Here is a 17,330-nt window from a genome sequence, read left to right on the forward strand (position 1 = left end):
TTGAGATTATATCTGTCCAGTAATGTTTATTATTATTATCTTTTTCTCCCCCTGAGATCCCACAGAACATTAACTGTGTTTTCCAAACTCTTGATTAGTGATGAAGGGAATGTAGTTGGAATGGCTCTACTCTACTAGATACTGATTTGCGACTTCACACCCACCTGAAATTAATTTAAAAGATTCTAAAATTAATAACTTAGCACATTTGTAATGTTTGAAGACCAAAAAAAAAACACCACCATGCATTTGCTTTTCCACTGAACAGACGATCTAAATTGTTGTCTTTGGTCTTTTCTGGATCCAGGCTGCAATAGCAGGCAGTGCTTCCACTCTATCCCTGAGAGCCGACAGCCTGGGGTACTTTTCTACCAGGTCAGCTTTATAGGACAGGAGTGTCGTGCTGCACACATCCCAGTAGAAATCAGCCCATGTTACCTGGTGAAAAGAGGGAGAAGTTGTAAACCTTAATTGGTAATCTCAAAAAAAAAAAAAAAAATCGAGACTATGAATATTCTCTGCAAACTGTGGAGGAATATCTGCAAAAATGAAGCGTGGATTGATCTGGTTTGTGCTGGGTTTTGCTGTTATTTTAAGCTACAGAGATAGTAACTGTGCTGCAGTGCAAGGATTAACTTGATTACAAATTAGTTAAAACAGGCCCTTGCTACTAATACTGTGTTTTTGTTTTTATTTTCCCATATTTTCTTATAAATTGAGCAGCGGCTCTAAGCAGAGTTTGTAACTCACACCTCCACTAAGTAGTACAAAGGCATTTATAATGTATCAACAGCTAAAATTCTTTAAGAAATGCAGATCTATCCTGGTTTACTCTTTCTTGATGGCATGGACAGCATTCCCTTCACAATGGAGCAACTAGTTGTGCATTGGTAAGAACAAAGAATTAAAAGAATTAAAATAGTGACTTGTTTTTACAAGATTTCATTGGGATAGCATGAAATCCGTAATGTTAACAGTAGTCAACAGCTACATTTTACTGGCAGCATCATTGGAATGAGAGAAACCAAAATGATACTTACAGATTTCCCTACGAACCATTTGTTGTCTCCTAAGAAAGCATCCAAAGCTTTCAGCAGCTCGGGGGCTTTATTGGTGAGGATGTCATTAAAAGCTTTCTCCTGGGGGAAGAACAGAATACACACAACGGTCAGCAAAACTGGATTCTTGAGAGTTTCTTAGGGAAAAAAAAGATGAACAGGGAAAACTGGATAAGGTGATCGATGGTCTGACCCAAGAGCACTGAGCTCTTCCCTATGCTCACAGCGACGGGACTTGAGGGAAAGGCATAGAGCTGCATCACAGAAGGGTCAGGCTGGGTGATGGAAAAAGGTTCTTCACCTCTTCAGAGGGTGGAGGGCATGAAGCAGGCTCCTCAGGACAGTCATCATGGCCCCAAGGTGCTGGAACTCAAGGAGCATTTGGACAGCAGTCTCAGACATTTGCTTTAGTGTTTGGGTGGTGCTATGTGGAGCCAGTTGGAATCCATGCTCCTTGTGGGTCTGTTCCAGCTTGGGTTGTACTATGATTCTTTGAACTGAGTGTTATGACTGCAAGTCACAGCCACAAGTTTGCATACCAGGAATGTCAGATTTGCAGCCTGTCCTGTAACATTCCACCCCCACTCCCCAACCCCCTTTTTTTCTTTTCTTTTATATTACCACCCTCTGCAAGATACACTAAATAAATGAAATCTTCTCTTTACCCTTTGTCTCCTTCCTTCCCGTCCTTTTGCACGTCGACCACAAGGTGGTGGCAGTGGACCCAGGAAGTGCCAGAAGTACTAAAGACTCCCAGAAATCAATTTTCTAGATCTTTTGGGCCCCCCAGACGATGCTATGCAGCATATGTGCACGCAGGTACATGCAGGTTGCCTGTGAGCACTGCTCCCTTTCACGCTGAGCACCGGAGGTGTAGGAGCTCAAGAAGAAAAAGGGATGGAGCTGTCAATCCCACTGAATTAGCAGAAGCAGAAAGATTTGAGCCCTCCTGTGCTGACCTTGTTGTTCCCACAATGGGGGGAAATCTTGTGGAGGTGGAAGGGAGCAGATGACCTTAACTCAGTTAGCTTGGAGGAAGAGCCACAGAGGTCTTCCACCTTGGCATGAGGTGAGATGATGGACCCAGGGGTTGGCATGGGGCCTTTTCCAGAGAAGATATGCTCAAGTACAGATACATATGGATTATCTTGTTTAGTTTAGTGGCTGTCTTACTTTCACTTCCTGATTTTTCTCTGCCCAGGGAAACAGCGTAATGAAATCATCGATGGTGTCCACAATGGCATCAGCCAATGCCTGCTCTATTGGAGTCTGACCTGCCAGACCTGTCAGAAGCAAGCACAGGGGAGGTTAGTGAGCAGCTCGATTCTTTGTGAACATTTCCATAAGAATATGTGCTAACCAGAGTATTTTGATTCTAACAATGAGTATTTGACTCCCTTGCATCCTGTCATAATTTCACCCACCTTTGTTTTTTTCCTCCTTTACCCTCATATAGCTACCTAAAAAATGAGTTTTCTTTCCACCACCTGAACGCACAGCCCATTTAAACCTTCTTACGACACACTGCTTGCTTTTGATTATTTTGTCTTGCTTGCAAATCCGTTTTCCTCCCATGCTGCTCTCTGGTTCACCTGTGGTCATCTCAGTATTACTTCTTTCCCTTGCTCTCTTTTCAGACTATTCAGGCTTTCACCTATGTGCAGAGCCAGACCATCTTCTTCTGTTCTTTAACACTCCCGTAAGTCATATGCCCTTTCTCTGTTAACACCCTTCCCTGAATTATACCTTATGCATTTAAAGGCAATGAATATGCTGCTCCTTTTGGACACCTTATTCTGTGAGCCCTTCAGTAATGAATTGTTAGTGATGGGCACCCAAAAATGCCATTTCTGTATTTTAAAGGGTTACTGAATATTGTCACTGGGAATTTTAAAGGGTTTTATTTTCCCCTTCTGCACATACTTGTTTTTTCTGCTGCACTAACATAAGCAGCATGGTCTGAATTTGCCAAGACTGGCCAGAAGGAAATTCCAATCACATTCTGATAGAAAAAGCCAGGAGAGAATATTCAAGTGATAATTTCTGACTATGAAAGCAACACTGCTCCCAACCAGCCTCTCAACAGAAGACAAGCGGGAAGGTGGCGTGGGAGGAAGGATGAATTTCTCATCATTTTTCCCAGTCCTATATTGCTCATCGTCCTCTTCCCTGGCAAGTAATAGATCCTATCAGGGATGGAGGAAATTGGCAGTGTTACTTGACATGTGAAAACACATTATGGTAGTGCCTCGAAGAATAACACTGTGGGCTTCTCGCTGTTTCCTCAGCTGGAAAACGTGGGACATCAGGAAGTGTTCTGAAAGGCAGGTTACGTCTCTCTGTTCAGAATACACAAATAGTCTGACAGCACTTTGTTTCCCAGCCTGTCTTTACTTTGCTGACAAGCAGCACACCACCAAAATGTTTATTTTCAAGCAGACCCATTTTGCACATGAGTCTGAATGACAGCTACTGACCTAAAGCAAGCCCTGACTACTCTCTTTGATTACTTGCATTACTAAAGAGTCTTATACCATTTGGTCTAGCTGGCTGAGTGCTTTCATGGTGTGTAGTATTTAATGATGAGTGAAGTCACCTTCTGATGTAGTCTCTCTGCCAGAACAGAGCTTTTGCCTGCATCTGCTTCAGAGTGCTCTGTCTGCTGGCTGCAATCATCTCAAGTGCTTTCAAAAGCTCCTTAGCCTGGTGCTTTCTGGTGCTCGTGACAGCTCAGTTTAGCTGCACAGAAAGCTACCCTGAGAGCCACTGGGTCACAGGTGGTCATGCTTTCTGTCATGCAGAGACAGAAGGGTAAAGTTTAGTGGCTGAGGAAGTCAGACCAAAACCTGGGTGTTAGATGCAGAGAGGAATGCAGTTGGATAGATAAAGGGATTCATAGAATCTGGTAATCATTTGAGCTGGAAGAGACCTTTAAAGGTTATCTAGTCCAACTCCCCTGCAATGAACAGGGACATATCTATAGCTAGAACAGTTTGCTCAGGATTATTTGTGAGATTTCCTTTCGGTGTACTTAATGTGCAAACGGGAAGTTCTGCCAAGTGATTTCAGCTGTGAACACCATAGCACTTCTTGCTGCAGACTGTTACTTTGAGCCTTACTCTTCACTTTGGTCTGATTTTTATTCTGTACATTCCATTTGAGTAACTCTATATTTTGCCCTAGGGTTCCAGTGACTCGCAGAAGTCCTACTCTATGGTTGGGCTCATTAAGCTGTTAGTTTCTTTCTGCTTTTGGCTGTGATTGGGTATGGTTTTTCTTCCAGAGCATTAAAGGTGTCAGATGAGTTACCTGTTTCTCTGGCAAGGTATCTTGCGATTGCCAGGCTCTGGTGAATGATCACTCCATCTACTTCCAGAATGGGGACTTTGCCGAATGGAATAGCTTGGAAGAAAAAAAAAAGAAATGAAATAAAATCACCGTCCTTAACAGTGAGTTGCACTTTTACCACTCTTTAAGGGAAATCTTTGTTATCGCACTTAACAGTTTAACTGTATTTCTGTAGGGAAATGCTATAGACACAGACTAAAAAAAGACAGGTTAAGGAGAAACCACCTCACACTTCAAGAAGGCAGCTGTAGTACAGAAACCAACTAATTCCCTAAACTCATACTTTGAAGCCTGAATACATCCCTAGATATCCTGGATTCTTTATGGAGGGAGAGTTTTCTTCAGAAGCTTATAGTTCCTTCTCAGCTTTCTCCGCCCCAGGAAAGTGAATGCCAATGCTAGGCAAAGTACTGCTGAAGTCTTTGTAGTGCAGGGACCAGCTGGGGTATGAAATGGAAGATGGGCAAAGACTGCAAAGATACTTACTTGCTTGCTGTTGTTTTAAATCATAGAATCACAAGGTTGGAAAGGACCTACAAGATCATCTAGTCCAACTGTCCTCCCTTTACCATACCTACAGAAAAACCCTAAACCATATCTCCTAGCTCCCTATCCAGATGCTTCTTGAACACTGCCAGGGATGGCGACTCCACCACCTCCCTGGACAGCCATTCCAGTGCCTGACCACTCTCTGAGAGAAAAAGTTCCTTCCTATGTCTAGTCTAAACCTCTTCTGGTACAGGAAGATATGACTTTTCATATGACAATTCTCCAACAGAGATGGTGTGAAAGCTTATCTCACCAGGAGACAAGTACGGATCTCACAATGAAGCACAACTGCTAGGATATTCAAATCCATTTGACTAGGCTTGCATTCAAAAACAAAAACTCAGTACTGAGAAAAAGGCCTCCAGACACTGAGCACAGGTGATGGCAGACTAAGCAGGCATGATAGATAACCTGTATGAATTTGAGCAGGCACAATGGATACCTGTGTGTCACGGGTTACTTAGATTTACCTATGCCCGTGACAGGGGAAGCCACCCCACGCCCCCCCCCGGGGCCCGGAAAGGAGGGGGAAAAGGGGAGTGGGATAAAACAGCGACAATCTAAGGAGGAAAAACTTATTTTACTAAATATGATATCGAAATACAAGATAACACAATATAATATAATTAAGGCTAACAAAATTGAACGAAACAGAGAGAGAGAGTCTCCGAAAACCGAGAGGCCTACTGTGAACTCTAGGCGACACGGCTGGAACGCTTCCCACTCTCCGAGAAGTTCGAGAGAAGAAGGAGGGCACTCCAGCCTGGGAACGAGATTATATAGAGTCCTGGTCCCGTGACTTATTATTACTCCTGTTGTTCTCTGGGATATGTAGTCTTCTTCTGTGGACTGCACATTCAACAGAAGTATCCATACTTGACATGATGTTATGATGTGGAATACTGATAGCAAAATTACAAAATTACAAAACCATGACATTCCACCCCTTATTCTACATTATTACATCATGGTTAATATATACATATATATACATATATATACACGTATGTAAAATTGTGATAGCTAAATAGTAGAATTGCATGTAACATAACTAAATGTACAACTATAATAACTAAAATACACTACACATGCAAACATATATATATATATATAGATACATAAAATTATTGACTGCATTCCCCCAGCATCAAATTCCCTTGTGGCACACATTGAACATCCCCATCCTTCTGCATTACCCACCAAGTGCACCCAGGTCCCTGGGCAAAGACAGTTCCACGGATAGGTTTGCCCTTTCCAGAAGCTGGAAGGACCCAAACAGCTTTTCCCAACATGTTCTTTACATGTATAACAGGGACCTTATCTCCTTCTACAGTGTGTAGGGGGCTAGATTGACTAGGACCATCACGATTGACAGATCCTCTAGTATTGACCAACCAAGTGGCTTCTGCCAGATTCTTCTCCCAGTGCTTAAATGTTCCACCACCCATTGCTTTCAACATAGTTTTCAACAACCCATTATATCGTTCAATTTTTCCAGAAGCTGGTGCATGGTAGGGAATATGATAAATCCACTCAATGCCATGATCTTTGGCCCAAGTATTTATAAGAGAATTTTTGAAATGTGTCCCATTATCAGATTCAATTCTTTCTGGGGTGCCATGTCGCCACAGGACTTGTTTCTCAAGACCTAATATGGTGTTTCGAGCAGTAGCATGGGGTACTGCGTATGTTTCAAGCCACCCAGTGGTTGCCTCTACCATAGTGAGTACATAACACTTACCACTGCGAGATCGTGGCAAGGTGATATAATCAACCTGCCACGCCTCCCCATATTTATACTTTTGCCATCGCCCTTCCTCCCAGAGAGGTTTCATCCTTCTGGCTTGTTTAATTATGGCACATGTTTCACAATCATGAATAATCTGCGCAATAGCGTCCATGGTTAAGTCCACCCCTCGGTCTCTGGCCCACTTATATGTCGCGTCTCTTCCTTGATGACCTGAGGTCTCATGAGCCCATCGAGCTAGAAATAATTCACCCTTATTCTGCCAGTCCAAGTCAATTTGAGCCACCTCAATTTTGGCAGCTTTATCTACCTGATGGTTGTTTTGTTGTTCTTCAGAAGCCCGACTTTTGGGCACATGTGCATCCACATGACGCACCTTTACAACCATATTCTTTGTTCGGGAAGCAATGTCCTTCCATAGTTCAGCGGCCCAAACAGATTTTCCCCTCCGTTGCCAGTTATTTTGTTCCCACCGCTGTAACCACCCCCATAAGGCATTTGCCACCATCCATGAGTCAGTATAAAGATACAGCATTGGCCACCTCTCCCGTTCAGCAACATCTAAGGCCAGCTGGACAGCTTTTACCTCTGCAAACTGACTTGATTCTCCCTTACCTTCAGTGGCCTCTGCAACCTGTCGTGTGGGGCTCCACACAGCAGCTTTCCATTTGCGATGCTTCCCTACAATGCGACATGATCCGTCAGTGAATAGGGCATATTTCTTTTCATTTTCTGGTAATTCGTTGTATGGTGGGGCCTCTTTAGCACGTGATACCTCTTCTGCTGGTGATGTTCCAAACTTTTTATCTTCAGGCCAGTCCATGATTACCTCTAGGATTCCTGGACGATTGAGGTTTCCCATTCGCGCTCGCTGTGTAATCAGCGTAATCCACTTGCTCCAGGTGACATCGGTAGCATGATGGGTGGAGGGAACCTGTCCTTTGAACATCCAGTTCAGCACTGGCAGTCGAGGTGCCAAAAGGAGCTGTGTTTCAGTCCCGACTACTTCGGAAGCAGCCCGAACCCCCTCATACGCGGCTAAGATCTCCTTCTCAGTTGGAGTGTAGCACTCTTCAGACCCCTTATATGATCGACTCCAGAATCCCAGGGGTCGGCCTCGGGTCTCTCCTGAGGCTCTTTGCCACAAACTCCAAGTGGGGCCTTTCTCTCCAGCAGCAGTATAGAGGATGTTCTTTACATCCTGTCCAGTCCGTACTGGCCCCAGGGCTACAGCACGGGCTATCTCTTGTTTAATCTGTTCGAAAGCCTGCTGCTGCTCAGGGCCCCATGCAAAATCATTCTTCTTCCGCGTTACCTGATAAAGGGGGCTTACAATGAGGCTGTAGTTTGGAATGTGCATCCTCCAAAAGCCCACTGCACCCAGGAAAGATTGTGTCTCTTTCTTGCTAGTTGGTGGAGACATGGCAGTGATTTTGTCGATCACATCTGCTGGGATGTGACGACGTCCATCCTGCCACTTTATACCTAAGAACTGAATTTCCTGGGCAGGTCCTTTTACTTTGCTTCGCTTAATAGCAAAGCCAGCTTGTAGAAGAATCCGGATTATCTGCTCTCCTTTTGTAAAAACTTCTTCTGCTGTATCGCCCCACACAACAATGTCATCAATGTACTGCAGGTGTTCAGGAGCACCACCCTGTTCCAGTACAGTTTGGACCAACCCATGGCAAATGGTTGGGCTGTGTTTCCACCCCTGGGGCAAACGGTTCCACGTATACTGAATGCCCCTCCAGGTGAAGGCAAACTGTGGCTTGCATTCTGCGGCCAAAGGAATAGAGAAGAAGGCATTGGCAATGTCAATGGTGGCATACCATTTGGCTGCTTTTGACTCCAGCTCGTACTGGAGTTCCAACATGTCCGGCACAGCAGCGCTCAATGGGGGTGTGACCTCATTCAGGCCACGGTAGTCTACTGTCAGCCTCCATTCTCCACTGGCTTTACGCACTGGCCATATGGGACTGTTAAAAGGTGAGTGAGTTTTACTGATCACTCCCTGATTCTCCAACTGGCGAATCAAATCATGAATGGGAAGCAAGGAATCCCTGTTGGTGCGATACTGCCGTCTGTGCACTGTCTTTGTAGCAATCGGTACCTGCTGCTCTTTTACTCGTAGCAGCCCCACAACAGACGGGTCCTCTGACAGGCCAGGCAAAACAGACAGCTGCTTAATGTTGTCCATGTCTACAGCAGCTATCCCAAAGGCCCATCGATACCCCTTAGGATCCTTGAAATGCCCCCTTCTGAGGTAATCAATACCCAGTATACATGGAGCCCCTGGGCCAGTCACAATAGGATGTTTTTGCCAGTCTTTGCCAGTGAGGCTTATTTCAGCCTCCAGCACAGTCAATTCTTGAGAGCCCCCAGTCACTCCAGAAATATGGATTGATTCTGTCCCTTCATGACTGGAGGGCATTAGGGTGCACTGTGCACCGGTATCCACCAGTGCCTTATATTTCTGTGGTTCTGATGTGCCAGGCCATCGAATCCACACAGTCCAATAAACTCTATTATCCCTTTCCCTCCCCTGACTGAGGGCAGGGCCCCTCTATTGGTTACCTGTGATGACTGGAGCAACTCCACTGGTGGTTGGTATGTCTAGTAGTTCTTTCACCCGTGCTCGTAGTGCAGACGTGGGCTGATCATGCCACTTCCTCATGTCTTCTCCACGGTCACGTAGGTAGCGCCACATGGAAACACGCGGTGCAATCGTACTGTTGTTCTTTGCTCGAGCTGGGAAGCGTGTGCGTTTAACAGCTGAGACTTTTGATGATGCAGGTGGGGAGTAGGACTGGACTAGTTTGATCAGATCCTTCATTAGACCTGGTGGCCCGTACGAGGATTGACCTTCATCAGTTGTTTCTGATACTGTTACGGGATCATTACAATTAGTTGATGGAAACAATTTCTTGCACATTTCATCTACTCGGTTTTCTAGCCGTGAGATGGCAGAAACTGCGGCATGCAGTTGGGGGAGCTGCTGATCGGTGGTTTGAAGCATTATAATCAGCTCAACAACTCGGGGCCATCTGTCCACGAATCCTTTAGAACCTGTTACCAATGACTGTGCCATTCTCTCTGGTGCTGTACTTGTGATTTTCTGCCACATGTCAGGATCGGCCCTCACTCTCTCTGGGTCAAGTTCGCTTGGATCAGGGCTGTACAACATTTTCGCCATGGCCAATTCCCTCAGGCGCTGAATACCTTTTTGGACGGTATTCCAACTATCAAATTTAGGCTTCAAAGCATCCTTATAGGGGTACCTTTCTCTCACGGCTTCTAACAGCCGCAACCAGAGAGTGGCAGCTCCATCCGAACATCTGCTAATCCCTCTGTCGATACCTGCATCTTGGGCAATGCTTCCTAGTTGGCGAGCTTCATTACCATCTAGAGACAAGCTGTTGGCCCCGTTGTCCCAGCAGCGAAGCAACCAAGCAAGGATACCTTCATCTTGACGCCGTGTGAACTCCTTTCTTGAGCCTTGGATTTCAGTCAGCTTCAGAGGTCGACAATAGGTGATTTCCTCCTCATCATCAGTCTCTTCTTCATGCCTCTTGGTTTTTGCCTTTGCTTTTTTCGGTACTGCTCCATGCCCGGCACCTGGGTCTTCTGCTGGCCCCCCCTGTGCTTCTCCTTCTTTTCGTTCTAGACGCATGGACACCCGTTTCCATTTCTTGCCTTCCACAGGGGCAACTGATATTGCTACTGATGCCTCCTGTGACTGATCAGAATTAACTTGGGCTTGAATCTCAGATCGGAAACTCTCTCTCTCCAGAATAGTATGATACAAAGCACGGTATGCATAAGCCAAACCCCACATAAGGTTTACCTCCTTAGATCTCTGACCCAAATACTCACTTAATTTCTTAGGGTCCCTTAGGTGTTCAAGAGTGAAATCCCATGACACTGCGGGTCCCCATGCTTCTAAGACTTTTCCTAAACCTTTCCATATTCCCTGCCAGTCATCATTCTCTGGTTCTGGAGGAGACTTCCGCATAGAACGAATGCATAGGAACATATATGCATGCATTGATAGTGATAACATGAATGCAAGTATGAACCCTATCTCAGTTATTGAAAAGCGTGTGGAAATCTGAGAGTACAACCTAAATAAAAAGGGTTTATTTAGCCTGTACAATGAATTAAACATGGTGGTGTTTGTAAAATTGCCTGTTCCATCTGGGATGCAAGTATTTGTAAAATTGCCTGTTTCATCTGGGATGCAAGTGTTTGTAAGATTCACAATTCCATCTGGGGTGTAGATGCCAAAATTCTGACCATACCACATCTCGTAAAAGTACCAGGCAGGTGTCTCCATCAGTATCCACCTTACTAGGCTATATATCTGCACAATTCCACAACACCAAATTATGGTGTTAATAGTTGACCAATACTTTAAGAAGATCATAATTGCTTTCAATCCCTTAAACAGAGCAACTGGGATGAAGAGTGGATTCATAGCTGGCAGGCTCTGTAAAAGTCAGAACTAGCTAGCTTTGCTCTAAGGGAGAAAGAAATCCCTTTGTTTTCTACACAAAAGTTAGATAGCAGTGCTGAGAATGTACAGCAGCCCTTAATGTTGACAATTTGTCTGGTATTTCAAGGTCACGTTCTCCGTGAGCAGCTACGGAAAGATAACACTCCCAACACTCCCGTAACGAAGCTCTTTAAGAGCAAAGAGAGAGTTGTTCTAAAAGCTAAAAAGCTCTATGCCCGCATTCTCCACCAAAAAAATCTGTCACGGGTTACTTAGATTTACCTATGCCCGTGACAGGGGAAGCCACCCCACGCCCCCCCCCGGGGCCCGGAAAGGAGGGGGAAAAGGGGAGTGGGATAAAACAGCGACAATCTAAGGAGGAAAAACTTATTTTACTAAATATGATATCGAAATACAAGATAACACAATATAATATAATTAAGGCTAACAAAATTGAACGAAACAGAGAGAGAGAGTCTCCGAAAACCGAGAGGCCTACTGTGAACTCTAGGCGACACGGCTGGAACGCTTCCCACTCTCCGAGAAGTTCGAGAGAAGAAGGAGGGCACTCCAGCCTGGGAACGAGATTATATAGAGTCCTGGTCCCGTGACTTATTATTACTCCTGTTGTTCTCTGGGATATGTAGTCTTCTTCTGTGGACTGCACATTCAACAGAAGTATCCATACTTGACATGATGTTATGATGTGGAATACTGATAGCAAAATTACAAAATTACAAAACCATGACACTGTGAGAATCTATTCATTTAGTGATATCTTGTATATCAAAACTTGTGTTTTTGTTACACTGGGTTTTGGTTGGTGTGATGCACTTTTCACCTGTTTGTCAAAATAATAATAGTGTTGCCACATGGCTTTGTGGTTTAGCATGCAGTATGTGCATTACTTTAGGTACGAGACTGTTAATATCAAATCTGTATCTGCAGAATGAATTTGGCAGCTGCACAGATTGTGCAGGATTCATGTGTGCAATTTTCCTACATCAGAGCAGAGTATCTTTCCTTCTCCAAGTTCAATGCACTGTGAGGCCAGGATGAATGTCAACACTGATGACTAGCAGAAGCAAGGGAGCTCAGAGAGAATTAACTGTATTACCCCAGGGAGAAAGCATGCAATGCTTGCTTGTACTGAAATAGTAGTAACCTTTTCTCATTGAAGACTTCACGTGTTTATCATCCAGTGAGCAACAAGGTCCTGGAAATTCCACACATTGCTTCACCTGTTTATCAAATCCAGAGAGAAAAAGAACATCTCTGAATGCTAAACTGAAGAGCTTTCTGGTTGTGAAAATGAAAACAGCCTTGGTTCTGCCACAGGCTAACAGTGCTGGGTGCCCTGGGCAGCAGTATGTACGAAGCTGCAGAGCCATGGGATGTATTTCCTCATACTAGAAAGCAGCACATCCTTCAAGGAAGCATTCTTCCAACACCCTAGCACAAAAAAAGTCCACGATATAGAGCTTGGCAAGAGGGTAACAGATAAAGCATAGTTCAGAAACAAAGACTGTTGCCTGGAAGGAGTTAATGTGTTGCCTGCAGAGGGCTGGTAGGAGCGCAGAAGTCTGATACAGCTTTGACTCGATCACCGTGACTCAGCCAGATTCTTTGGCAATAACTGCCAGAACACAGAGGTGACAGTTCATGTTAGGAAACTGTAATTGCTTAATCCAAAACAGAAGAGAATATTTTCTAATGAGTTTACATATGAGGGGGGAAGTCTGACAGCTACAGTTTGACTGACATTTCACTCTGATGCTCATTAAGTGGAAAATAAAAACCAGCTTGTTTGCTTGTTGAGAAGCCCCTGATGATGGCAAAAAGGGGAAGGCATCTTTCTTACAGATGAGCAAGATGGGTGAATATGTGACAGGCAGCAGTGTGATAGTTATCTTCTGTGTTCCATTTCTCAGGGGTGTGCCCAAGTCTGGATTACTTCATTTTTCCCTGGTGTCCCACTGAATTCTAGGAAAGGGCTTGAAGGCACCACTAATGACTATAAACTTAAAACCCTTTTCAACTTAAAACCCTTTTCCTGCTGTTATCTACCCTCTTAAAGAGTTGACTATCCTCCTGTTTGTAGGCTCCCTTTAGATACTGCAAACATACCTATTTGTGTGCAAGTGTACATAGCATTCTGACTGTATGTTAGTTCTTAACCTCTCTTAAATATATAATAATGTTATTAGTTCAAGGAAATGGGCCAATTTTCATGATTTTTGAGGGTTACAAAATAGTCAGAATACCAAATTGCTATAATTTTAGCTGTGGTTACATCAAAAGTAGCTGTAATTCCCCTAAATATTTTAGTGCTCTTTTGTTTTCACCAGGATGAGATTAACTGGAATCTACTACTTTATCTTCTTTTCTTAATGGGAGTAGACACAGTACAGGCAAAATGGGAAAAATATACCTGATGTGCATTAGAAGTCTCCTCTAGAAATGACAGCAGTGAGATCTGTCAGCCTGTGTATGTTCAGTGGGTTCTAGGGATCCCCTCATTTCATATTTAGTGTTGAACAAGGCAGTAACTGAACATTTTGGCAAAGGCCCTGTAACCCATTTTCCTGGGGACTGGTACTTTTTCAGATAGCCCATTCCCTCTTCAGTATGCTCTTCCATGGAGGGAGCTGAGGCCCATTCTGAAAATTCAGCCTAATAGAGAATAGAAGTGGCTTATGTTATGTTGTTGTACTGTTAAGTCACACAAATCCCATAGAGCCTAGCTGAGAGGCATTTCTTGCTAAGTCATGCTATGTCAGGGCAGTGTTTGAGCACGTGAGGGCAGATCTTGACAGTGACCCTTGATCATGTACAGTGCAAGGCTGTTAACCTTCAAGCCCCATTGCTGCCTTTTACCTAAAGCTTAGCTTAATGATTTGCCTGTGGCAGATAATTTGTCTGGAAGTACTGTGAGTGAGTAACTATTGCTTCACAGGAGGATGTGGTAGTCATCAATTGGTTGATCTCCAGGCAATTTCCTTAGCAATGTTACTTTGTTTTGCACACAGAACAAGATATCTTAACTCTAGTTTTAGGCAATAAACTTCTGAACTGGAGAACTAACTGCAGTGCAAACACCATTGGTGGCAAAGGCTACCATTACATAGGTATTTGAACTAGGTAGGATTCAGAGAGCCTTCCAGAAGCAGGAGATATAGCACTTTCTGACGTGCAGCCAACTATTTCTTTGCATGTGAAATCTTTCCTGGTCAATTACTGTTATCTATTCAAGTTCCCACTGGCTGACTGAATGGAAGCAAAGCCTGAAATTTTTAAACCGGTGTAAATTTTGCACAGATCATAGAATCATCAAGGTTGGAGGAGACCTCAAGAATGTTCAACCATTTGCCTACCACCATTATTTCCATGCTAAACTGTGTCACATAGTACCACATGTAGATGTTTCCTGACCTCCAGGGATGGCTGACTCAACCACCTCCCTGGACAACCCATTCAATGCCTGGCTTCCTAAAACTTCAATGAAGGCTGCAGTGTGATCTTTGAGACCAAATCCCTAAAGAACCCAGGAAGATGAACTTACATTGTCAGCTTTAGGCAGTTACTCATAAAACCAAATTGGTTAGGAGTAAAAGTCCATCTAATGACCTCATTTTAGGCTGCTTGAAGATTTGTGTTTGGAACTGTGAGAGCTTCAGGAATGCTGTTTTGCCCATCTTGGATCTAGGCAATAAAATTCCCATATCCCAAGATTGAATGTGCTTCTGGTTGTGAGACACAAACTTAACTCCTAAACTGTTTTGATCTTGACATCATTTCTAGTGGAAATTTGGATATAAGGACCTGTACTACTTACTTGGTTTAATCTTTGGCCAGTCCGCTCCTTCCAGCCTGTGGTCCTCATACTTTATGCCTGCATAGGCAAACACATAGCGGATGATTTCTGCTCTTCCTCGCAGATTGAAGTACGTCAGCTTGTAGTTGGGCATTCTGGGTCCCTAAAAGGAAAATCACTGAGTTACTTGAATCTTGAGCAACAAACTTCTTAGCAAGGCACAACCTATGCTTGTTGATGAAATGTGCTTGTATAATGCAAAGATTGTATGACACTAAGCCATGATGTGTTGTATGTTGCAATCATCGCATTAGTTATTTTGTTCCACATTTATCAGCCACAATATTTAGATACCGGCTCCTTAGATATCTCCAGAAAGATGACTTGTTTTTTTCAAATATTAATAACTCTCAGCCTAGGCTTAATTCTGTTCCTACTCCAAGTTCAGGCCGTTTATATGGAATGTTTGATCAGAGTGCACATTTAAAACCAGATACTGTAACAAGAAATAGATGCTTTGTTGGGCAGACCTTTTGTTCAAGCTTGCCCTGCTCACCTCTGCTGCTCATGGAGTTCTTCATCCTAGACTTAATTGGTAGCATTGACAAAGTGTTGAAATTTGACTCATTAGCTGTTATTACCCTACGTGCATACACAACTGACCTGAGCAAAATCTTCTGTGGTGGTTATAATACACTGTGATTTTGAGAAAATTAGCATCAAATTCTTGCAAGTCCTTGTTTAGAAGCCAAAAGGAAACTTCAGAAACTTTGTTGAGTTTTCAAGTGAATTTCTTCCTTCAGTGCTCGTTTGGAGTGATGTTGCGGGATGGTTGGATTTGATTTCAGTGTAACAGGCAACAATGGAAAATGGTTATCAGCTGGGTGGTACAATGTGGATGGTTTGGGAACAGTGAGCAGGCAAGGTCCCTTTAAACTAAAAATAAGCTTTTATACTCTCTGCATGTAGCACTTTAATATGAGAAAACTATGGGCTCAGCTGAGGTTTAAATGTACCAGCTAAAGGAAATTAAAAAACAACCACCCATGACTTTCTCTAATACAGAATTCTCTCATCAAGAATGCTGCACCCTTACAATAGATCTTACTTGTCATTTATCATCCTTTTGATATGCATCAGGCTCGGAGTGTTATTAATGAAATATGCAACACAGATAATTTTCATTGCACCAGTAAATAAAGAGAACTTTTTTTTTTTGTGACTAAGTGCTAATAAATGGCCTTGCAAGAGAAACGACCTCCTATTTAGTCATCTGGCCTTGGAAAATGTGCCTGAAAGCAGATGTATCACCAGCTTTCACTTCCGAAAGAGAAGTTCTTTACTCAGGAAAATGGGAAAGCTTGCATTTATTTCATTCACACTGAAGTGAGCAAACTGCATGTGCAACTTTCTCCTTATAAGTAAAACCTTCTGCTTTCCATAATGAGAGTTGTAAAGGAAAACAAAAATAATTCCTAATGGGCACAGTGGAAACTGCTTACTTTCCCATGAAAAAGCCTGTTTCCCTACAGCAGACAGCTGGATCAGAAAAGCACATCATCCAAGGGAGCTGGTTTTAAAGGTGCTGGCTGCAATGGGAAGCAATTGTAGCCACCAGGTGATGTGGGTGGAGATATCTCTTTCAGAACAAAGGTGCTGCTGCTGTGTTTAAAGTCAAGGAAGTGTTTTGTTGTTTTTTTTCTAATTTGTGTTGTAGAACAGGTGGAAGCTGCAGGCAAAATAAGTTACGTGAGTTGTGTGATTAGTATTCTAGATGTATTATTTACTGGAAACTGTGTTTGCTGTTTGGCAGGTAGAGCTTACAAGTTACCAGTCTGGCTACTTCTTTCTCTGTAGAGAATGTTTCTGACAATTGTCAAGTTTTCAAGCGCGCTTTAGGTAAGTGCTGTGATTTCTTTTTGAGGGAGGAGGGAAAAACAGTGGAAGAAAGAAAACTATTGCTTTTTACATTCTGATTGCTTTATAGGGTATGAGAAAAGTGCTAATTTAACATCCATTTGTAGGGAACATGACCTTCAACATGCTAAGTCCATGTAACTGTCTATTCTGTTTCCTAGGGGTGTCCACAAATTCCTTTCATAATGAGTCTAGTGTCATGGACTTCAGCTGCCTCGTACCTGCAGCCTGAGCATCTTGGCTGCCCTGAGCCTTTGTTAGCAGAAAGTTACCAGCAGTTGGGAGGCATCGAAAAGAACAAGGATGGAAGGCTTAACATGGTACTGTATACAGATCAGTCTAGAGATAAGTAAGTGAAGCAGAGTGTCTTTTTGTGGTAAGCATCTTGAAGCAGTCTGATTTGTA

At 43.4% G+C, this 17,330-nt stretch overlaps 1 protein-coding gene across 3 annotated transcripts in view; it reads right to left on the reverse strand.

Annotated features, from left to right (window-relative positions):
- HPGDS (hematopoietic prostaglandin D synthase) overlaps positions 1-17,330 on the reverse strand; it is a 25,165-nt gene continuing 7,835 nt past the window's right edge. Inside the window, exons 1-9 of one of the 3 annotated variants that reach the window (XM_085546620.1) lie at positions 15,030-15,167; positions 12,360-12,435; positions 9,277-11,769; positions 7,318-8,478; positions 5,643-5,857; positions 4,368-4,460; positions 2,232-2,341; positions 1,041-1,139; positions 1-438 (exon numbers count right to left, since the gene is read on the reverse strand). In XM_085546620.1, coding sequence (XP_085402746.1) covers positions 4,425-4,460; positions 5,643-5,857; positions 7,318-8,478; positions 9,277-11,176 — 3,312 coding nt within the window. In that variant the 5' untranslated portion in view covers positions 11,177-11,769; positions 12,360-12,435; positions 15,030-15,167 and the 3' untranslated portion in view covers positions 1-438; positions 1,041-1,139; positions 2,232-2,341; positions 4,368-4,424. Of the gene's footprint in view, positions 439-1,040; positions 1,140-2,231; positions 2,342-4,367; positions 4,461-5,642; positions 5,858-7,317; positions 8,479-9,276; positions 11,909-12,359; positions 12,436-15,029; positions 15,172-17,330 lie in introns of those variants that run through there. The other 2 variants (XM_085546619.1, XM_015861350.3) reach the window with 2 other exon arrangements.

Source organism: Coturnix japonica, chromosome 4, assembly GCF_054131305.1.
Source record: "Coturnix japonica strain WE chromosome 4, WE-NBRP24, whole genome shotgun sequence".
Lineage (NCBI taxonomy): Eukaryota > Metazoa > Chordata > Aves > Galliformes > Phasianidae > Coturnix > Coturnix japonica.